At 49.0% G+C, this 23,264-nt stretch overlaps 1 protein-coding gene across 4 annotated transcripts in view; it reads left to right on the forward strand.

The window, feature by feature from the left end:
* TTC7B (tetratricopeptide repeat domain 7B) overlaps positions 1-23,264 on the forward strand; it is a 252,850-nt gene that overhangs the window by 176,485 nt on the left and 53,101 nt on the right. For 3 of the 4 annotated variants that reach the window (XM_077780871.1, XM_077780874.1, XM_077780873.1), the window contains exons 15-17: positions 4,930-5,046; positions 11,595-11,692; positions 18,676-18,726. In XM_077780871.1, the coding sequence (XP_077636997.1) occupies positions 4,930-5,046; positions 11,595-11,692; positions 18,676-18,726 (266 nt within the window). The remainder of the gene's footprint in view (positions 1-4,929; positions 5,047-11,594; positions 11,693-18,675; positions 18,727-23,264) is intronic. The other variant, XM_077780872.1, reaches the window with a different exon arrangement.

The raw sequence follows: 23,264 nt of genomic DNA on the forward strand, positions 1-23,264 counted from the left end.
CAAGAAGCACAGACAAATGTGATCATTTTTTAAAGAAGCACATATGAGGCATCCTGGGAAGAGTCCCCCAGCAGCTCAACCCCCATCTTCCCGCGGCCACGTTCAAGTTCCCGGGCCGTAATCTGTCCCTAAACCAGGAAGCCTGCCTCCGATTCATGGCCAGGTCCTTTCTTCTGATTGGATTGTAAGTTCTTTGAGGGCAGGGGACTATATTTTATACCACTTTCCATTGCACACAGTGACACAGATCTTTGCACATTATATAGGGTTCCACATACTTGGCCATGGATTAGAAAATGCTGCCTATCTTCATTAATGTCGGGAGCGTGATGAGAGCATTTTCAGTCACTCTCCAGTGTTTCTCGTTCAGTGCTTTGGAGTTGGATGGATCCGGGTTTATGCTCCAATTCCACCAGTGACCAGCAGGGCGAACTTGGGCAAATTACTTAACTCTCAACCTGATTTGCAGGGTTAGTGTAAGAATCAGTGATTAAATATTTAAATTTAAATGAAATATTTAAAGCTATTATTGTTACTCTTTCACTTGTCTTGAAAGCAGAGGTTTCCTGGCTTGTAGTTTATTATCCCACAGCTGAGTGCTCATGTCTTCTCTGGAACTGCATTTCCCTTTGGGGAGCTTTAGCTCCTATTCCTTAAGGTTGGCTTCACTGGGCAGTGGGGGAAGGAGGGAGTGGCTGTTTGACCTGAATCTTGAAAGATAAGTAGATGCTTTAAAAAGCAGACGTGGATGGAAAAAGCATTGCAGACAGAAGGAATAGCATGTGCAAAGGCCCTGGGTCATGAAGAAGAGTGACGTGGAGGAAGTTGATCATGGCCAGAATGGGGGAAGCAGTGAGCAGACCAAGGCCAAGCATTTGGACAGGAGCCAGGTCAGGAACAGCATTGTGTGACATGCTAGATCTGGGCTATCAGGAATGTAGTCAGAGTCATATACTGGCAAGCTTCTTCTGTCCTTTATTCATTTCCTGTTTCAGTGACTCTGTGAACCAAAATGGTTTCAATTAGGCGATGACCTTTGAGCCAGGCGTAGGGCATAGGAATAGACCACTTTCCCAGCACTTAACTTCTTACTAAGAGAAGCATCTTCCTCCGCTCCAGGTTGGACTTGGCTGGTGTGGCCGGCAGACAATCCCAGCCTGAAGTCCCCTCTGCGTGTTCTGACGGGTTGACAGTTCCGCATGCTGGGATGTACTCAGCGCTGGCTTGTCCCAGGCTTTTCCACGACTTCCTGTTTTGTCCTCAGAGTGTCCTCAGTAGGTGGAATCTATAACATCTTTGGAGATCAGCTGCACCACACTAATGCTAATCATTGTGTGCCTTCCCCACCTCTCTGGGCTAATGTTGTATCCCCCCAGCCAGGTGTTCTCGAACAGTCTTGAAATGTGTGAGCAGGGTTTGGCCAGTAGGCTGACAAGCATCCCCGTCCTGTCTTCGGCATTAGTCTCTGCTTGCAGACAATCTGAGGTTTGGAAGCGGTGAGAAGGAGCAGTCTCCTGGAGGCCACGTCTCTGTCTCCTGCTTTTACATGCGCATCGAGGGAATATCCCGGAGTCCGGCTCATCAGGGCGTTCTGCCCAGCGTAGTGGAGGCACCTGACAGCAGCTGCAAGGCTTTGCTTCTGCTCCCCTGCTCGTGTTTTCCAGCTCCTTCTTTCTGCCAGTGTCTCTCTCATGCTGTTCCTCCAGCCTCCCTTCCAGGTGCCTTTCCCATCATTTGTGCTCAGCCGGTTCCCCCATTGTTCCTCCTGTCTGGTTCTCTTAAATCCAGCCCACACCTTTTCAACTCCATATCCTGAGTCAAGTGTTTGAAAGCTGTTATTTCATGTTAATTAGAAGTTCTTTTTCCAGCCAAGAGGCTTTGCGTGGAGCCGTTCCCCCAACTTAAGGCTTAGAGACAAGCTCCGGCATGTTGTACTTCGGATACAGTGAAAGGAATCGTGGACGATGGGAGCCACACCACCACTGTGTGCAGGGAAACCCTCCCCACCACCTACCTCGCTGCCCTCCCGGGGGCACCTGAGCTCAGTGTGCCTCTCAGAGAACATCACTGTGGTCCTAGGTGGGGTCTCCCTTGGCCAAAACGGCTTGGCAACCAGACCCGGGGGTTAGGGGTTTCTGGCCTCTGAATGGGTCACTGCAGGTGCGCGAGGTGACCCTTGGGTGGCGTCTCCCCACCCCATTAACACATCCCCGGCTGACCCAAGGTTGGTGGGAGATTCTGGTGGGAAGAAACTCCCACCACTATGTGGACTAGTGGAGACGGGGGCAGGAGTTGGCTCCTGGCTCCTCAGAAACGCCCTGAGTGGCCGCCCTTCCTTGTGGGCAGTCCTGGAAAGGCCTCTGGGAACCTCCACTTCCTAGATGTTTTGAGCAGATGCCCTGCCCTGTCCTCACGTCTGGCCTCACCCTTATGCCCACCTGCCCGTGGATCAGGGAGCGCGTCCCCATCATCATCTGGCCCGTCGCCATCATCCCGGGCGTCTGCACATCCAGGCTCCAGGAAGCTGCAGCCCTGACCCATCTGAGAGCCTCCAGCACCCCCTCGGGCCTCCTGTGTTCCATTTGGAGGGAGGTTCCATTTGCCTAACCCCTTCCGGAGCTTGGGCAGTAATGCATTCGGACCACCCTCGTTCCATCTCCCACTGAGGAAAAGGAGACATTCTTCCCCAAAAGTGCCTCCAAATGAGGCCATTATGTCATTCGTGGTGGAAGAATTCTCCTACATGTCTACCTTAAATCACTGGAAACGTATTTTGTAACCTGTGGTTTGTATAGAAAGCAGTCAGTGAGCAAAGGCGTATTTAAGGCCCACTGGCCTCCAAGCACAATCCTAGGCAGTCCGGAAGTGAGGGGCGCTGCTCTTTTCTAGTGCGGAGATAACCACCACCTGGGGGAGAATCGTTACAATGACCTTGACATTGTTTGACGCGCCAAACACGGGGCGTGGCCCAGAGGAGACCCTTAAATAAACAGGAGCCCCTCCGCCTCTTCTTTGTGTTTTCATTGACAATAAACAGCAGCTGATGCGACAGGGAAGACAGAGATGCACTTGTGGACTTGTTTGTTGAGGAGGGGTGTCGGCTGGGTTAAGAATTTAGGAAGAATGGGGGAGGGCAGCAGATTCATTCATACAGATGAAGGCTGAGGACACGGCATTCATACAGTTAGGACAGAAACCTGGTCTTTGGTAGGCATAAAGGGTCCAGACGGACATGTGACCCAGAATGGGGTGGGTGTTGAAACAGGAGTAGCCGGTGGGCAGGGTACCTTTGAGGACTCAGTAAGGAGTTTTGACTTATTATTACCAGCAATAAGACATCACGGTAGTTTCTCCAGCTGGGAATGCAAATGTTGGGGCCTTCACAAGGATAGTACTGATGGGCTCCGGGCCCAGGGGAGCCGATGTCTTCAGAAAGGCATATGTAGAATTTGGAAATGGGATAGCCGAGGGGCTGAGAAAGAGAGAAGGGTTGAAGCTTAGCTCTCAGTAGGTCTGGACAGGGGCGCCTGGATGGCTCAGTCAGTTAAGCGTCCTACTTCAGGTCAGGCCATGATCTCACGGTTCGTGGGTTCGAGCCCCGCGTCGGGCTCTGTGCTGACAGCCAGCTCAGAGCCTGGAGCCTGTTTCAGATTCTGTATCTCCCTCTCTCTCTGACCCTCCCCTGCTCACTCTGTCTCTCTCTCTCTCTCAAAAATAAATAAAAACATTAAAAAAAAAAAAAAGGTCTGGACAGAGGGTGATGCCATTGGTGGTAACAAAAATAGGGAAGAGGTAGTTGGTGGTTACGGAGCAAGTTGGTGAAGTCCTGGCCCATAAATAGCAGGACTGAGAGGATCCGAGGACAGGACATGTGCCAGACGCCCCCTTCTCTATGTGCCTGCAGTTCAGGCTCTTAGAAGCTTAAGAGATTTATCCATCACATGGGAGGATCATTGTGGAAGGTTATTTGTAGATGCCTATATCAACTGAGTCCCATCTCCTGTGTAATTTTGTCAATAAATCAAGATTCCCTTTTAATGACTTTTTGAAGCTTTGCAAATAAATTGGTTTTGTTTTTAAAAGCTCTTAATAAAGAGCTTTGTGTAAAAGTTGCTCCTGGGACATGTGGGTGGCTCAGTCAGTTAAGCATCTCACTCTTGATTTCAGCTCAGGTCGTGATTCCACAGTTTGTGAGTTCGAGCTCTGCATCAGGCTCTGTGCTGTCAGCAAGGAGCCTGCCTGAGATTCCCTCTCTCCCTTTCTTTCTGCTCTCCCTCCCTCTCTCAAAATAAATAAATAAACATTAAAAAAAAAAAAGTCACTCAATAAAATCCGTGTGTTCTTAATAAAATTAGCCACTCTGATTCTTCTTAAAAAATATTTTTAGGGGCGCCTGGGTGGCTTAGTCGGTTAAGTGTCCGACTTTTGCTTAGGTCATGANGGTATGAGTGGGGGAGGGGCAGAGAGAGAGGAAGATACAAAATCCTTAGCAGTCTCCAGGCTCTGAGCTGTCAGGACAGAACCTGACATAGGGCTGGAGCTCGTGAAATGTGAGGTCATGATCTGAGCCAAAGTCAGATGCTCAACTGACTGAGCCACCCAGGCACTCCCAACCACTCTGATGCTTTTAACCTGATCACAAATGGTCTTGTTTGGTGTGCCTGCATTTGCCTTCAGTATACAAAGCCCTATGTTGAACTGGGAGTTCCAGAATCCTTGGTCTGCACCAAGGAGCCTTGGTCCCTTGGTGCCTGGGATCAAGCCTTTGGATACCACTTTCTAGAATGAGCACCATAGCGTTGGTGGTATAGTGGTGAGCATAGAAGGAGCACCATAGCTTCCAGGTCTAGGCCAGCCCACAGTGTTTGGTTTCTGGCGGGGACTCTGGCTTGAGCTGTGTGGTTTTCTCCCTTTGTCTCCCCTGTACAGACTACTGTTTTCCAAAGTGAAGGTGGAGTCGCTGTGCCGGGGCCCAGACGAAGCGCTCCTCACGTGTAAGCACATGCTGCAGATATGGAAATCCTGCTACAACCTAACCAACCCCAGGTAAGAGGCTAGCGGGGCCTGCTTTGCGTGCTGTTTGCATGGGCCCCTGCCCCTCGGTGCCGTCTCCGATGGGCATTTAGCAGGCGGGCGTTCGCCCTGCCTCCCTGTGTGCGCCTCCAGCCACCGGGAGCAGCAGAGCCACACACAGTCCCTTTTCAAGGGGATTTTCTCCCGGTGGCTGATGAGGCCCCCACGCCTCGGACTTCTTTTACTGCTGCCACCACAGTGACGTACTCGGCCCTGTTCGCAGTTGACCTTTAGCAGAGTCCTCTCAACCAGCCTTCAGTTAACTTGTATGACAAGTCTTATCATCTTTCGGGCAATGTATGGGTAGGCTAGTCAATTCTATCCTCCAGATGGGGCTCCCACAGTAATATCTAAAAGGCCTCCATAGATCATAAGTCATGTCCTACTAAGGAAAGTAGAAGTCGCTGTTGGCCTGATAAACCATGATTTTCAAACAGTTAAAATCATGACTGAAACAAATACGAAATAAGCACATATCAAAGATTTTATGTGCCTCGTTAACAGCAAACCAGTGAGTTGTTAAGGCTGGCTCAGAGAATCTGAACAATAGATATGCTGAAATGAATTTGCAAGGACATGCAAAGACAGGATCCTATAGAAGAGTGAAATATATGGTCGGGGGGGGGGCACCTTCTTTACAGGGTCCGTCTGCCTACAGAGGCGGATAATCGGGGAAAGGCCCACCAGCCAACCCCCAGCTCACCACTGAAAGACACCCGGTAACCTGCTATGCCCATTTCAAGTCTCAAACAATTCTTCCCGGAGTGCGCTTAGATTACTAATTGTGTCCTGCCTTACAAAGGAAGTCATTTAATGTAAAGGGACCTAATAATTCAAGTGAATTCAGACAACTGCTCAGACACTCAGGACATTTTTCAAGCTCATAGCAAGATGTACGGACAGCCCACACTCAGCTCTTAGAAGTCAGGAGCCTAAAAATGTTCAACTCACATGATAAATGTACCGTAAATGTGTCCCTTGCCCAGCACAGTCCCCCCACTGGCCTGCAGCGCTGGTGGGACAGGCGCCAGGGAGGCAGCAGAGCGCAGGTAGCGTTCCGCGTGGGATTTTGTTTGACCAAAGTTTCTGCTGTTCAAAAACTATATTCAAAATCGGGCCCATTAGCGGATGCATGTTTGTGATCTGACCTTAGAAAGACTTGTGACCACGGGCCGGGGGGCCAGTGCAGCCGGGAGGGAGGGCGCTCACCCTGACCAGCCAGCCCGCCATCCAGTCCTACGCCCAGCGGGCGGCCAGGCGACCCTTGCATCACCAGAGTCATCGCAACAACTAGACAGGAATCCCCTTCACGTCCATAGCCGGTGGCACGTGACTGCGCCGCGCCCCATCTTCCCCTCAGTGAGAAGATAATCGTGAAACCGGCCTCATCCCTTTTGTGGACGCGTTCTGAAAATAAAGATCATTTTAATTTAAAAAAAAAAAATTCTACTCTTCTGAGTCTGTAAGCAGAAATAGAAAATGCCCATCTTATGTTCCCAAAAAGCCCCCCACTCCTGGCCCACCAGAAGCAGCAGGATTTGGGGAAGAGTCTTTGCCACAAGCCCAGTGAACAGGAGCCACCACCCAGGCTGGCTGCTTCCGCCGGAGCATTCCTTTGCCTGCACCCCCTTCAGAAAGGAGAAAATATACCCCTCAGCATTCATGTTGCCAATTTTCCCTCCGTTCTCCACACCTCTCCCACCTCCCCACATTTCCTCCCACTTAGCAACCAAGAATATTGAATGTGAGGAGAAAAAAATAGCAGAATTGGAAAGCTTTTTAAAAATACTTAAGCAAATGCCTGGGCCGTGTCCATACTTCCTCCGTTTCCTGAAGGCTCCTTCGGGGCCAGAGCAGGGAGGGACCCCGGCTCCGGACGCAGAGTCTGGATGGGCTGTGGGGGTGGGTGGGGGAGGACCCATCAGTTCGGAGCTCTCCTGCTACTCAGAGAACCGTGGTGGGGGGGGGTGCTAATTGAGCAGCCCCTTATTAAGGAGCTTCCTGATTGTTTTTTTTTAACTTTATTTTCTTTGGGATATAAATAAATTCTTCTCCTGTAGGCCTTACCATTGCGCAAACGTAGACGTCCTCCCCAATGTGGCAGGCTAAGACGTGACCCTGGCAATAGACTAAAGCGTAAAGAGGAGAGGGCTGTGTCTTGACAAGGGGCCACATACTTCCTGATTCTCCAGAAAAAGGCAGCTCTGGGTCCAAGAGCCTTCAGTCTATGATCAGGTGACACAGGGTTTCAGAAGAGGTGAGAATTGCATGAACAAATGCATGAGAAGCATCCCTCTTTAAAGAAAAGGAAAGGAAAAAGGAAAGGGAAGGGAAGGAAAGGAAAGAAAAAAGAAAAACAGCAGAAAGCATCTTGGGAAGTGGCTGGTTTGTACCCAGAGAAGGTCCACACTGACTTCCTGACTCGGAGCACCCTTATTTCTGAGTGTGCTCAACCTGCCAGGGCTTCCCGCTGTCCCCCACCCCCTCCCAGCTCCATCCCGGCTCCATCCCAGGCCTGGCACGGCCTCCAGAGCCCGGGAGGCGATGAGGCACAGAGGAAGGTATGAGCAGTGACAGGCCACACGGAGACTAGACCTGCCTTCGTGTTCTCTGCAACTCGCTCCGTCTTTATTTCTGCTCGAAGGAAAATCACAGTGAGCTGGTCGCTGAGGCAAGCCCCAGACAACTTGCAAAGGGCGCTCCACCAGCAGCCTGAGAATGCGTCTCTTGCTGTGAGCAGCATGGTGGGCGGCATTCTCTCGAGTGTTCGTTTGGCAAAGGTGTGTGTCATCTCAGAAGCCTGGGTCTATTCGCTGGGTCTGCAGTTTTACGTGCATTTAGGAGAGAAATCTGTCTCATGTTTTGTCTCCTCTCTCCCAGTAAAGCAGCAAGCCCTTCCTGTCCTTGCATATATTGACTCCACCACACCACTCATAACAGTGTGGCTTGTGAGCAGCCTCCCCCCGCCCCCCACCTCCCTTTCGAAGGTCCCAGCAGCCTCATCGAACTGACTGACCCTTCCCTGGGCCATCACTGTGCTAGGCCACCCACTTGTGCCTTACCTTCAGTCCCCACGTTAGCCCTGCATGATCACAACTGTTCTCTCCACTTTATAGAAGAGAAACAAGGCTGAATAGCTTGCCTCCATTTTCCCAATCAAATACACAGGAGAGGCCCTGATTCAAGCCCCAGGCTGTCTAACATCAAGGCTCCCTGCACCAACTTCAGTCAGCAACCAACTTCTTTTCCTTTATTTTTATTTTTTCTATAATGTTTATTTATTTATTTTGAGAGAGCACACGCACATGAGAGAGAGTGCACATGAGCAGGGGAAAGGCAGAGAGAGAGAGGGAGACAGAGAATCCCAAGCAGGCCCCGACGCTATCAGCACAGCCCCAACATGGGGCTCAATCTCATAAACCGTGAGATTAATTGTCACCAGCATTTTGGTGAAGCTTCTCTGTTTACAAAGCAGGCTCTGTGAAACAGGCAAATGTCATGTTCTATCGTACCCATTTTACTGATGAGAATTGAGGGCCAGGGATATTGGGAACTTACCTTGATTCCTATTACCCAGCCGTAAGAGGCCTGGAGAACACCAGGCATCTCCTCCCCCACCTGCCCCTCTCTGGTGTCCTCTCCCAGGCCCCTCTCTCACACCCAGCACTTACGTGTGCGAGGCGCTAGTTTAGAAGCTGCGCGTGAGAGGCTGGGTTGCAACAGGAACCCCTGGGCTCTGACTCCTAGCCCACCGCCAGCTTGCCTCTGTGTCTGACCACCTCTGTGTACTAAAGAAGGTAGAAAGGGTTTCCAAGGGAAGCTGCCAGTTTCCAGTATACCTTTAACCATCCCTACTAGGGTGCACTCTAAATGTTCAGACCAAGCAGGGAACAGAAGTACCTATACTTTGCGTCTACCTACGTGGAGATCTGTAGCTTACGTGCCCTGGATCTGAAGCTCCTGCTACTGTCCTCTCCCTAAACTGTCTCCTAGCTCCACCGACCAGGAATGGTTTCGCTTCTCTTCCTGCCTCCTTGAGAGGTGCTCCCGGCAGCCTGAAGTGCCGGGCACTGCTAACTGGGTAGTGAGTTGGGGAGAGGGTGGTCGGTGGGAAGACCCCAAGCAGAGTCCCAGAGGGAGAGAGGAAGGCTTTTGTGAGAGAGACTGGCCAGAGAGAGTCAAAGAGACCCAAGAGTTGGCCAGGGCCTCCCTTGGCCCCTTCCTCCACATTCCAGGGTTCATAGTAAAGGCAAACCTTGATGGGTTAAGACTCTGCATCCTACAAGTGTAGAACTAACAATTGCTTAAAGCAACCAGCCGAATTCTCAGTCCCAACATTCAGGGTGGAAACAAAAGCATCTCCATTTTGAAGAGTGAATTGTTGCTTATGTACTGTTTTCAAAAGGAACTATGGAAGGTGCACTATGGGATGTAACTGCATCCAGTTCCTCGGCTGGTGGAGGGGAAGTAGATCCTGGGTCATTATCCGTGGGTAAGGTTCACAAGTCACGATTTGGGTCTTAGTTACAGTTTCTAGCATTTCGAGTAGGAGGCCCTTAAATCAGCTTGCCCACCCTTATCATCGCACCAGAATGTGAGGAATAAGTGGTCCTCAGAAATGAGCTGAGTATTAACCTCAGCTGCATGTCCGTGGTAAGTGTATTCATAACAAGGCACGGAATATACCTCAGAGTTATAGATCTTCTGAATGCTTCTTCCACATGACCTCAGTTCAGCCTTGCATGGCTGTATATAGGAAGACAATCCTTATCTTCATCCGTCAGGGAAGGTAGATCCACAGTGACCTCCTTGTTAGGGACCAGGTATAAGATAAAATCCCAGACCCCCACCCCCAGCCGGCTTCCAGGACCCAGCAACACACGTGGCAGCCAACCCGGGCTATGAAACTTGGTGAGATGCGAGGCCTGGAGGGTCATGGCCAAAACAAACGCTTCTGATCCACGTCCTCAGATCTGGTCCACCAAAATCCCAGGCGAATCCTTCCTTCACAACGCCAGCACCTTATCATGGCTCCTGGAATCCCCCAGGAGATGGAAAAAAAAAAATCACTTTGTGTTGAGATAATGTCTTCTGAGAAGCTCCTAAGTGAAGGGCCATTGCAATATTCAGACAACTCTTTGTAATATTTTTGTCATATTTATATTAAAAGTACATACGTGAGCAGACCAGTGTTGGAACTGTTCAGTCCATAATGTGATTAATGAACATTTGCATGTACTTTTGTGTTGTCTTCTGCTCAGAGACATTTATTATTTCTCCATTGTGGGAATAATGAATAGAACAGTTTCCAAAAAATCACGTAGCCAGTGATGTAATAAGTATAGGCTGACAAACAGTCTGTACGGAGGCAAGTTTCCGTCTGTTTCCTGTGGATTTCTCTAACTAGCTCACTGGACGTGGAAATTGCAGCCTGTGGACCATATTAACTTTCATAGCAAATCGTGTTTGCATCACTTTTAGCAACAGCTGCACACAGGAAGGAAATTGTGTCCCTTTATTATAGAATTTGAACTTCTTAACAACAACAACAACAAAATACCACTCCCGGAGCCCCCAGATTAACAAGCAACATAGATTCAAAGAAATCTAGACTCAAACCTCAAGAGATAAGATGGGCTGCGTTTTGGAGCTTCTTTGTTGGAATCTCATGAAAGAGGGAAAAAAGAAAGGATGTCATTGTTACAGGCTTCTTAGAACAAAATAAAACAAGAGTCTGTATGGGCTCAGGTCCCCTACTGGTGTTTCTTTCCACCCGGAGCCCAGTGGGGTCTCCCACGTGACTTGCCAACCAGTGGTGCCAAGCCTGTTCCGTAGGAGCAGGCTGCAGCTGCCATGTGAGCTCTCAACCCCCTTTCCTCATCTGTTAAATAGGGACATATACGAGGCCCTGGCTGCGGTTGCCCTTGGAAAGGAAAAGTAGGGACCAGCGGTTCTCAGATCCAGCTACGCTTCAGAACCCTCAGCGGAGCTTGGAGAAAGATCGACTGCGCCAGAAATGCTGATGGATTTGGTCTGGAGAGGGCCCTAGGCATGAGGGTCCCCTAGAAATGCCCCAGGCAGGCGACCTTCCGGGGCAGTGAGGGCTTAGGCACAGACCATTGATTGGGAAGGCAGTTCGCAGACGGTGTGTGTTTATGGGCTTGAGGAGTTCCAAGACTTGCAACACAGAATGCAAATCCAGTCCGTTCCCCGCTCTTAAGGCGGATGGCGCCCCTGCCTTCAAGTCTTCTTTCAAGTATCTTATAATGACACAAAAGTGGCTAAACTTAGCAAGGGTCTGTGGGTGTGGTTTACATGTGTTTGTGACCATGAACATGGGAAGCGATCCCAGGCCGGGCCTGGCCAGAAGCAGGATGCCCGGTGGTCCACAGAGAGGGTGTTAAAGAACATCAAAGACGCCCAAAAGCTGTGTTATGGCGCTCAGGGGTCCGTGGTGGTGACATCTCTGTCTTTCCCCCACCCCCCTCCGAATGACTGACCTCTGTAGCTGTGTTTTGCAGTGACTCTGGACGTGGGAGCAGCCTCTTAGATAGAACCATTGCTGACAGACGACAGCTTAACACAATTACCTTGCCAGACTTCAGCGATCCCGAGACAGGTGAGAATACAAGACCAGAGGGGACAACGTGGTGTCCGCGGGCACGTGGGGCCTGGCCCCGAGGGGCGTGGGGTGGACACTGCCAGTGACTGGGCCTGGAAACACACTCCTCACGCAACGAGGTTACACTCGAATCGAGGCGCGTTTTCTCCAGCGTCTCTTCAAGTGTGTGTTCACAGTGAGGGATGCACTAGTGCCTGCCCGGCACAGCTCTTTGAAATCTTTTCTATTTTTCCGCTTGTTCTCAGAGCCTAAAATTCAAAACTAAAATTAGATCGTTCCCATCCCCGTGAAGCTTCCCCTCTGCTTTCCTGTCTCCGTCTCTCTCTCTCTCTCTTTCTCTCTTTCTCTCTCTCTCTCTTTAGGTTTCAGACCTTGCTGAAATTGGGTATTGATTTTTAATCAGTTGCACATAGGAACACCCTCCCCACCCCCACCCCTGGCCAAAAGGCCCTTTAGGGACACAGGTGGGTTCCGAGCTTTTGATCCCCTGTCCCCATGAGGAGGCCAGCCACACGCTGCCTCTGAGCAGATAGGTACACCTCGTCGTGTGTGTTCCCACATCTGCCTGGGGAACAGAGAAATAAATATACCTCTGTCACTTCCAAGCCTCCAAACAGTCATGCTAATAGTTACACTGACTGTTCAGGGGCAGTTTGGAGGATGTAAAGAAATTCCCTCTGCTTTGAGCCTTGGAGACCATTTCACAGCATCCTTGGAAAGCTGGTTCTCCTTTCTCTCCCCCTGCTCCTCAGAGGGGCTGTGTGAGGCTTAATCTCCATCTGGGTGTGCCTGCTCATTTATGGGCTGGCTTCGCGGAAGGAGCCTCCCAGGCCTTCTCCTGACCAAGCCTTTCCAGAGAAAGCAGGGAGCAGCCCTGAGGTACGCACAGCCGCCGCCTGCAAGTTCGTGCCCCTAGCAGCATGGAAAGAAATACCGCCTCCCAGAGCCAGATGTGCTCCCCGCCCAGGCCCACGCTCACAGCTGCCTGCGAACCGCATTCCTGTGCTAGGCTTCCTTTTACCAAATTTGAAGGCGGCTTTAGAAGTCTGACCCCAGGGCCCCAGGGCTCCTAGGTCAAAAGAGTGTTGGGTATTGGATGCAGCATGAATTGCAGATCCGTGTGGTTTACACTGGCAGCCAGTGCTCAAAATGCGGAAGACAAAGCTACAGAGAAACTCTCCCCTCCCCCACCGCCTGTCTGCCCCCCTCCTGATGATCAGCAGTCCTTGGAGGGGGCCTCTGGCTTTGAATAGCACAGAAGTGCTCCCAGAGACCCTGTGTAAGGCCTCGCTGCTGGAAAGATCCGGACTGGCCACTGCAAGGTGAGGCTGGGCTGCAGTGGGGAGGCGGGGAAGCTCATGGCAGCACCTGCAGCAATGTGGCTGCCTTCGAACAGCCGCTGCGGCTGCCCAGGTCTTCTCCCCGCCGCCCCCTCCTCACGACCTTGTGAGGACAGTCATACTGAATGCAGACCCCCTTTCCTTCCAGCTGGCCTGGACCTTAATTTCCCCTGAAGTCCCAAGGCCTGAATGCCACATCGCATGAAATACAGAGAGTGGTGGAAAATAAGAAAGACCCTGTTATTTGTTCTCCCCTTTGCCCCGTGGGACATTCTCCCCAGAGACCCCAAGAATCTCCCTCTTCGAGTGTGACCTCAGATGCCGTAGCGTCCAGGTGGGGTGTGTCTGTGGCTCAGGCCGGGATTTCTGCATCTGCTCGGTCACTCACTCTGGGAGCCCAGGTGGTTGGAGGCTGGACTGCCTGCACAGGGGCCCTTGAACAGCAAGAGAAGAGCACAGCCTCCCAGGCCTGGCCACTGGCCGTTTTGTTACTGTTGTCGTGGTAGTGTTTCTACAAGATAGTTCTTGCATGAATCCCTATAAGACTTCGTTCCCCAGCCCGGCCCCCGAGGCCCCAGACTGTTGGCTTACACACTGCCAATTACTTACCCATAAGGCCAGGGAACCAGAAGAATGGGAGGCCACTTCAGGAGGCCTTGCCACTTGCCCATGGTTGTGAATGAGGGTAGTACATTCTGATATGACAGCTGAAAGCAAAGAGACGAAATTTAGGAAGGCTCGCCTGAAAATGGAAAGGGTGCCTCCATCTTGACTAATGGAGCCCAGTTTTCTGCAGATAGCTTGGGGAAGGGGGGGTGTGTTTAGGCGGGGCCTTCTGAGGGCCAGCTCAGCCTTGTTCATACACCTGTGTGGATGACCTAACTTGTGAACAACACACAGATTTTAGGATTTGGTTCGGAAGGTGCTGTAGAGAAGTTTTTGCTCCCATCCCTGCTCCTTTATCTTCTTTTTCCCCAAAGGTAACCATTTTTATTGACGCTTTGGTTTGCCCTTCGAGTGTTTTTTTCATTCAGATACTCAGAGAGATCACTTCCATGTCCCCTGTGTGAAAAATAGCATACTATGTGCATGTGCTGTGCAGCGCCTGGCACCTTGCACTTCACGGCCTGTCCTAAAGATCCCTCCATGTCCATCACACAGAATGGCCACATTCTTTACAACAGCATAGCATCCCATGGTGCACTGTCATCACACTCTAGACTTACCGCCCCGTGGGGATCTCGGCCATCTTCCTCCTTCCCTTTGCCACAGTCTCCGGTGCAGGTGAGGGAGGAGGCTGGCAAGTTGGGACTATCCACTGCCACTCTGCTCACTTAGGAAGGCAACTGGGCTATAGAGAAAAAGAGAAAAGGAACTTACCCGCTGTAGAAAAGCTCCCGAATCCAAACAAAGTGACCATCTGAGAGAACCCAGCCCGACAGGTGACATCTTGCTGATAGTACTCATCCATATAACACCCGGTATTCTCTCCTTTCCTAAACGCCCTCATTTAAAGGTCTCGGGCATCTGACATGAGCAAAGCCACGGCGTTGGCTTCGGCAAGGATGTGGCCAGAGCCATGGTGAAGTTCACTGCCATGGCCCTGTCCATTCTCCATCAGCCAGTGTGCAGACAGACCCTGTGGGGTTCCTTGGTTTTGTTGGCAAGACAAAAAATGTATCTCCTTTTGAAAATATTTTTCTTCTGTGGAAAACTTTCAAACAAACCAAAATAGAGATACTAATATAATGAATCCCCACAGACCTACCACCAGCTTTCAGCAACTAATATTCCTCCTCCATCCACCTCTCCTGTCCCACACTTAGTTCCTACAGAGTATTTTAGGGCACATCTCAGACATCATATTTTGGGTCCTAAAATTTCAGTATACATGTCGAATAGACAAGAACTTCTTAAAAAATATAAGTACAATGCTATTATTATACATCTGGGTCATTATAAGGTGCAGGCTCAGCATTATTGATTTTGGAAGTGGTTAATTAAGTTGGTTTGGTTTTTTTTTTTTTACCTCCAAAATTACCCACGTGAACATCTGTAGGATAACATAAGGGGAACTCTTGTCTGGAAGCTTTGGATTGGCCAGTCCACTGTGGCTAAGAGAGGGGGCATTGAGTTCATTAAATGGTTGTGGCAAACTGAAAAGTCCCCCTAAACAACATGGTTTCCCTTCCACGGTCACCTCTGGCCCCCCCTCCCCCACCTCTGATAGGTCCCAGCCATGGAAAAAGAGGAATCAAATAGAGTGACAGCCTTAACGTTGAAGCTATGAATCATTGTCTTTTCTTAGGAATAAGTTGGTAGTTCCTTAAATAGAGGGTGAAAAAAATTTTTTTCTTCCTTTTGCCTTCAAAACAGGATGTGGAGTAAGGAGATTTATCTTTAATCATCGGTAGATATTACCGGACACCTGTCCAAAGCAAAGTCATTCTTTTAGCTTGAGAGTTTGGTCCATTGTGTCTGGGAAGATTTTTCACCATAGCCGAGGTGGTCTGCCCTTACTGTGTATGTCTCCAGCTGTGAGACACGAAGGTGCCAGTAACAGCTTCCTTTTCACAGTGCCCCAGCCTGGGCGCCCAACCACAGACCAGCCTAGAAAGCTTAGCACTCTGCAGGACTAAGACATGTCATCCTACCTCAGTACCTCTACCCAGGAAAACCTAACCTTTCAAGTAAACCTTTTATATAAGTGCTTCTCCTAAAAAACAAATCTAGGAATAGCCAGGGTCTACTGCACCCTTCCAAATGAAAAGCAGTTTCCTCTAGAACGTCCTGGATATGGTGGGTTAAAGATGTGTCATTGTCAGCGGATCATGCTGCTGAGTCTGTGCCCAGGTAAATCTGAGTTATTTTTATTCCGTGGTGTGGTTGCAGAACAATTGAATAACCAGTGGGGGGAGGGGGGAGAAAACAAATTTGTTTTCTTCGAAAAGCACTTGTATTCTGTTGTCCAGTACAGGAATGATTGTCTATTACATGACCTCATTTTCTTTGCAGCTTATGTGAGTATATGAAAAGCTAGTTTATTTTTTTCCTTTGTGTTTCTAAAGCTTTTTTTTTGCCTTTATCCTTTTTTTTTTCTCTTTCACTTTTTTAGTGTCAGATTCCTCCTCCTCCTCCTCTTCTCTTTCAAGAACCGAATCTCCTCTCCACCTGTTTGTTTCTCCTCATCTTCATTCTCCCAAACCTGACATCTTTGTGTGGTCCCCTGCAGCTCATTCATTCAATGACCCAGGTCCCCGCCGGGAGCCCTCTCTGCGTAAACATGCTTTATGGTTTTTCCTTTCTTGTTAGACCTGCTTCATTTGCCTGATGTTTCATTTTCTGATAATCTTCCTAACTGATAAGCTGGATAGGAAACTCCCATCAAATTTATCTGAGGGGAAAATCTTGCTAATTTGAAAATCCAAAAGCTGTTTGGGGCAGAAAGAGACATTAGTGCTCAAGTTCCAGCCTCCTCTTTGAAAAGGAAAGGAACCTGTTTTGAGCGGCGTAAACAGAAGTTTTTCCCAGACAATCACGTCCTGTCCTTGGTTACCTCTGTGCTTTCCCCGCGTTCATGTAAATGCATAAAAATGCTATTTTTTTAAAAGGCAAATTAGAACATTTTGCAAATAACTTATTTCTGTATATTTCTGATTTTCTATTTAGAAACAGTTCAAACAAGCATGCAGTGATCAAGGTGATATCCTAAAGATAATGGTCGTATGCCCTTTAAATTTGTGGTTCTCAAACTTTACTATGTATTAAAGGCACACGAAGAGCTTTAAAAACTGCAGATCCCCCGAACTCCATCCCGAGAGTTTATGACTCGGTAGTTCTGAGCCGGAGCCCAGGCATCTGGATTTACAGAGCACCCACTCAGGATTCCAAAGCCAATGGGTTGCCACATCTTGGGAAGCAATGCTGTAAATTGTTTTCCATTTGCAAGGAAGGAAAATGTAGGGTATGGGTGAAAACCCATGAAACCCTGCAGGGAAATTGGACAGTATTTTAATCTAATCCTGCTTTTAAGTAATACAGAAGTTTGAAAGTCTGTTTTACAGTGTTTGGGGACCTGTCCATTTAAAAAGAGAGAGAGAGAGAGAGATTCCTGTAACAAAATGAAGCAATGGTTGGCAAGGTCCTTCGATGGGACCTAACTGTGGGTCTCCCCACAAGGGGCCAAGCTTGCTTCCTTTCACTTACTGATTTAATGTCCACTTTGCCCAAAGCACTGCCAGAAAATTTAATCTCTGTATCCGTGATTTATAAGAGCTCATCTTTGTCCCAGATGCTCAGTTATATGCAGAACAAAAGCCCCTAAGGGGAGGAGCGGTCAGAGAGAATAGCCTCCTCTAATGTGCTCATCTTTAGGGATGGTAAACCTGCTGTGTTACACACACACACACACACACGCACGCACCACACACGCACACAAAGTGGGGGCAGAAATGAGGCTATCATTACCTCTCTAAAATAAATCACCCAGACCAGGAAACACTCTGGCTTTACTTATCTGCATGGCAACTCTATGTGCTGAACTTTGCAATCCCAGCTTCACGAAACGCAAGATGAAGATACTGTTTATAAACTGCTTAGGTTGTTTTTAATCCACTTCTTAAAATAGACATTTTCTCTAATACAATGCCTCCAGGCAATTGCCACCTTCAGTTTTTCCAGAAAAGTTGTTTTTTCACACTGACTGTTGCCCAGTGTTTTGGTCTTAAAATGGGATCTTCGCATTCTAGAATAGCATGATATATTCCCACCGGCCTGTCCACTCCTGTAACACAGCAAACCCACCTTGATCAACAGCATCCCGAGGAGCCCTGTGCTCCTTTCGACCTTTCAAGACTAAAGTCCTGACTTTGCAGGGAAGCACTGCGTGTCAGATTAATTAGTAAATTGTTAGGGTGATGAGCACCCACTGGGCTTTCTGCTGAATGTGCTGTGTCCCACGAAGGACTCAACTGTTTATTCTTTGTAAAAACTCTGATTGATCTTTCCGTCCTTAGGGAGTGCCTCGCCAGTAACCAGGTGTTTCACACCAAGACGAATGTGCCCAAGAATCTCTTTCTCCCCCCAACATTTAGTTAGAGAAGGGGAAAACATACCACACGTTACTGATAAATGTAAAATCTCTTGATTAAAATTGTAATGAGTGTGAATCCTAGCTCCTTCCGTTAGGAGAGATCACCACGGCCCCAAGTGCTATGCATTTCTCTCCCCAATCCTTTGACTTCATAGGAGCAAAAACGAGCCCAAGTGTACAAAGTATTGGAATCACGATTAGGGTTAGTGGTGGAAAGATCTGAAAAGTGCTTGTCTGATTATTTTTCCCTTCCCTTTGGAATTTCCTGCCCTGGGAACAAAACACATTACATGAATCGGTCAGCTCTCATGTGCCAGGGGAACATTTAAATGCAGAGGGGAATGCCCAGTTGGCCTTTTTTGATTTTGGGGGGGGATCATTGTTAGTGGAAAAACATGTGTCACTCTTGAATTGAAATCTAATTCGAGACAACCAGACTTACAGTTGGAAGGTTATTAGAACTTTATTTGCTTTTTTTAGCCTTAATTTTGATTTTTCAAATGTTTTATTTCTTGGTTTTAATTTTTGATTTGGTTTGTTGTTCCAAGGCAACTCTCCAGAAGTTCACTTTCATGGTTTCCCCTCCCTTTTCTCAGTTAGTAAGTAGTTTACCGATCTATCTGTTAACCTTCCCGAGGGTCTCCAGAACCACGCTTCTCCCTCCACCGCGGCATGTGTGTTTTTGTTGTCGGTCTCTGGGAATGCTGAGAGAACGTGGACACCAGGCTGCCACCTGCTTGCCCACTCGCCCCCCCCCCGGGGGGGGCTGTCTCTCCCGAGATTCTAATGCATTCCGGCCGCAGCTTGGGCTTAAGCACTGAGGAGGCAGTACTTCTCTGGGAGGGACTACAGAAGGAGGCGGTGTGGGAAAGATGCCCAAGTAAGGTCATCTGTGGATTGGCCAGCAGCCCCACTGGCACCAAATGGAAGCATGAGGCACTCAGCCTCCCCGGTGTGGGTCATCTGTGAATTTCAGGTAGAGGGGGCCAGTTGAATCTTGAAATTTTTTTCCAGTCAGTTCTAACCATGAATTTTCCTAAAACAAGCCAAATGGATATCATAAAACTTAACCTACATCTACCAAAATTTCAAGGAGACTAAGCAGTTCCCTGGGTGTAGGGCTAATTCTTTACGTGGTATTCTTTCAAGGCATGAGTGAAGTTTCACATCTTTCGAAGGATGTTTCCTAGGCTGCTGATTCTCTGGGCAAATATTTTTGGGAAATACTGCATCTCCCTCTTAGCGACTGACAGTTCACGTTAGCCCATTAAAGACTCCGAGAAGTCCTGTAGTTAAAAAAAATTCAAGGCTCTGAAATGTGACTCCTTCCCTGTTCCCAAGTTTATTTTATCATTTTTTCCCACCTTGTTGAATCACTATTCCAGGGACTGCATTCTGGGAAATGCTAATGTATATGGTGATCCAATACATTTGAATGATCTGAGCCTTTACTACGTATAGCATATATTCCCCTCAGGGAGTTGACTTCCCCTCTGAAATCCAGCTCAGCTTAGATGTGACGTTATTTCTGGCTTCTAAAAGTGTCAATACAAATAAAACATTTTTAAAATAAATTCAAGTCCATAATAGAAGAGGTATGTTTGGTATTGTCATCACATTAGGGTTCTTCACAGGGAAAAAAAAAAAAAAAGATTTCACCATCAAGGTTCTTTCAATATCAGGCTCCTCGGATACATTAAAAAGATTTGATTTTCAGAAAGTCGGGTTACATTAAAATCTTTAGGCAGCCCTTATTAGTAACAGTGAGGCTTGACACATTTCTACAAGGGACTTAACTATCTTCCATGGAAACCACTCAGCTCTCTCCAAAGTCAGGAAACCTGGGTTCAAGGGCCAATTCTGCGGAAGAACCCAGGGAACTCATTTAATCTCCGTCCACCTTAGTTTCCCCATCTGTAGGGATGTCAGCTTACTAATTCTATTCACACATGCCTTTACGGTGTACCAGGAGCCCCTCCTCATCTCAAGCCTCGGACAGGTGTCCCTCCCGAGTGACGGGGGCAGCTGCGGTTCCCACAGGAACAAGGCTGCCAGGTGGGAAGAGCCCAGTAGGGATGCAACTGTCCAAGGCTCTCTCCACACTGCTTGCCACTCCTTAGACCCGGGGACCCCAGGTGGCCCCATTCTCCAGTGCCCTTGCAGTCCTTAGCTTGGAGGAAAAATGTATGTCGACGTTTTATTCACCTCTCCCTTTAGAACGTGCTCAAATCAAGAACGCTGACTTGGGTTCTTGGCTCAGTTTTTCATATCGCTCATTCTGGTTAAGCTGCTGCCCCTTTTAGGAACACGTAACCCAGAGAAGAGAATAAACAGATTAATGATAAACAAACCCCTGGAATGAAATAAGGTTGAGAAACAAACTCAAGGTCGTTGTTTTTTCCCCTTTTCTTATGGCTAGCATTTTGTTATCGACCTTGCATTTTCTGACATTTAAAAATGTATCTCGTGATCAGGAAATGACTAGTACGTTGGGTGTATTTCACCCTTTGCTCCTGCTTAACAGAATAAAGTCGGGGTTTTTTTTTTTTTAATCTGTATATGAAAAAGTTACTCTTAGTGATGACCTCACTGCTTTGGAGGGATGGCAATTAGAAACCTCCAGCCCTGATGATTCAAGGATGAACCTCCTCTTGCTATTTTAATGAAATTAAAATTAATTCTCCCCAATTAGTTCTGTGGTGTCTTTCTTTAAAGAAGATTGAATAGAATCTTAGGAGGCTGACACATCAGTAACAAATGGCACTCAGATAGAAGTTAAGGAGTGGTGTCCAGTAATTAGACCCTCACCCAAAACCGGGAAGGCTTTTCCCCCCTGAAGCTATGGTCAAAGACTAACACGGCCTTCCCCAGGCACGTGAGTGCTAAGACACAGCCTCATGAATATGCAACAGGGAGGGTTTCTGATGGCGATGAGAGCATCTGCCTGGTGTCGTCCTGCAGAAGGTACTGTCTCCAGCCCAGAGCCATGGCTCGGCTCCCCCTGACAGCTGGCATCTTCCCGCACGCTTGTGAACGGCTTCCCTCCACACTTCCCGCTGTCAGCATGCTGGGGCACCCCGCATGCCCTCTGGTGACCGCGCCCCCCAGTCTCTCCCTGCCTCAGTGGGGCTCTTCCCTAAAGCTTTCCCTGGGGAGAACTCTCCCCCTTCAGGAGAAGACACGTCCTGTCAGGTTTCAGCTGTGCCTGATACTCCGTTAAAGTCACTTGGAAATTGTGATCTCGTCTTGGGACCAGGGGGGTTGGCTGTCCTGATTTACTGGGTTGTCTTAATCTCTTTTCCACTCCCTGAAAAAGGAAAGTATCTCCTAGAATGGGGACCAGAGCTGTTGATCAGAGGAGCCCACAAGCAGGGCCCTGGTTGTCATGGGAATCGGGTAGGGCCAGCGGTTGCCTAGAAAGCACTAGAGCCCCGCACCCCTGTCCCCCTGGTAGACCATGTGCTACAAAGAGGGGAGCCCAGCACAGCGAGGAGCCCACCCCAGCCCCCAGTCAGCCTCCTTAGTGAAGCGGGACCGCCTCCAGCAGGAATCGGGGGTGGTACAGAGGTAAATAATGCCCATGGGAGAGTGGGCTCTCCGCCCCCGCCAAAAAATAAGAGAGACTCATCACTAGCTAGCGGGCTGTCTCCTTCCACCCCGAGGACAGCCTGGGTCTTCAAGCACAGGTGGCAGCTGTGAGAAGGTCACTGACTGCCAGCAGTCTGCAGCGTTGGACTGAGTTACTCTCGAGCCCTATCTCGAGAAACAGACGTTCTTTTCCCGTTAAAAATGAAAAATTGTAAGCAAAGCTCTCTGGCAAGAATGCTTAGTCATTCGCATCCTATTTAGTATCTGGGGTCTTAAGAAGTGGAGCTGCTGCCTTTTCCTTCTTACTTGAATTGTTTTGGGGGGCACAGCTTCTCAGAAACCGGAAGCTGAATCAAGTCTAATGACAGATAATGTTGACTTATTTCGGAACTGAGGGAAAATCAGTAGCAGGGTTTATCGGCTGTGGGGGTTTCTGTGTGCCCGCTGCTGAAGCTCTGTTTCTTTTCAGAAAAAAAAAAAAAAAATGTGGGGAGGCCAGGGATCTGCTGCTATGGCGGTACGCAGGGAGAATGTGGGTGGCCAGCAGAGAGAGGGGACTTGGGGCACAGCCACATCATCCTCTCCATATTCATGCACATGGGGCATCCAAGTTGATTCTGGGGCTGGGAAGCAGAGGCAGCCTGGACGCCAAGCAAACGCACGCGAGCTGTGTCTACTGACATCTCTGGAAAATGAGTTTTGTTGCACGTCGTATCGCACTTGTCCCTTGTACCTGGACTTTGATGCTTGCCTAGTCGCTAGGTGGGCAGGCTTTCATCTCAGATCTGGCTTATCTGCTCCACGCTGGAAAGACAGGAGGGGAGAGGGAGGGTGCACACCCTTCAGATGAGAGCCGCTTACCTAATGCCACCAGAACGGACAGAAGGACAGCTGGAATATAAATATAGGCCATGCATTCAGTGACCATGCCTGTGAAAACAACACCTCAGCGAACATAACCAAGCCACGTAATTCATCGTGCCTTGCGCTTAACAAAACGGTTGCCTCCGAGATCCCTTTGAATGGGGAGATGGGTTCGCACACAGCTGCCACGCTGGAGGGCTGTGTGATGTCAACCACAGGTGTAGCGGGCTTCAGGAAGAGGATTTTTGTAAAGGCTGCAGCTACACAAGCCACTTGAGCTGGCCGTTCCCGGTGTCTTGTCTGTGGCAGCGTTTTTCAACAGGGTTCAGCACATGAGAGCAGCATAGGTCAGAAAACCTCAGGAGGGGTTCTGAGTTATGGCTTCCTGAGGTCAGTGGCCTTGGTTCAGGAGCCTCTCCGCCATGGGGAGATGGCCATCCCCTACAGTCCCCAGGGCCACTCTGTCGCCTTCCCTCCCCCCATCCCCGCACATAGGCTGGTCCAAGGAGAACCCCGGTGAAAACCCTGGGTGCAGGGATCCGTTCATTGGATGGTACTTTGCCCTCATATCAGGTGCCCAAGATGACGTTTTCTTTTGGGGGATCTTGGTGGCAGGGAAGAGAGAGCAGCTGGCTTGAGAAAACACACATCTCCGCTCCAGGGCATCTGATCCCCTGCACCCCCC

This window comes from Crocuta crocuta, unplaced genomic scaffold (assembly GCF_008692635.1).
Source record: "Crocuta crocuta isolate KB4526 unplaced genomic scaffold, BGI_CrCroc_1.0 scaffold299, whole genome shotgun sequence".
In the NCBI taxonomy this organism is placed as follows: Eukaryota; Metazoa; Chordata; class Mammalia; order Carnivora; family Hyaenidae; genus Crocuta; species Crocuta crocuta.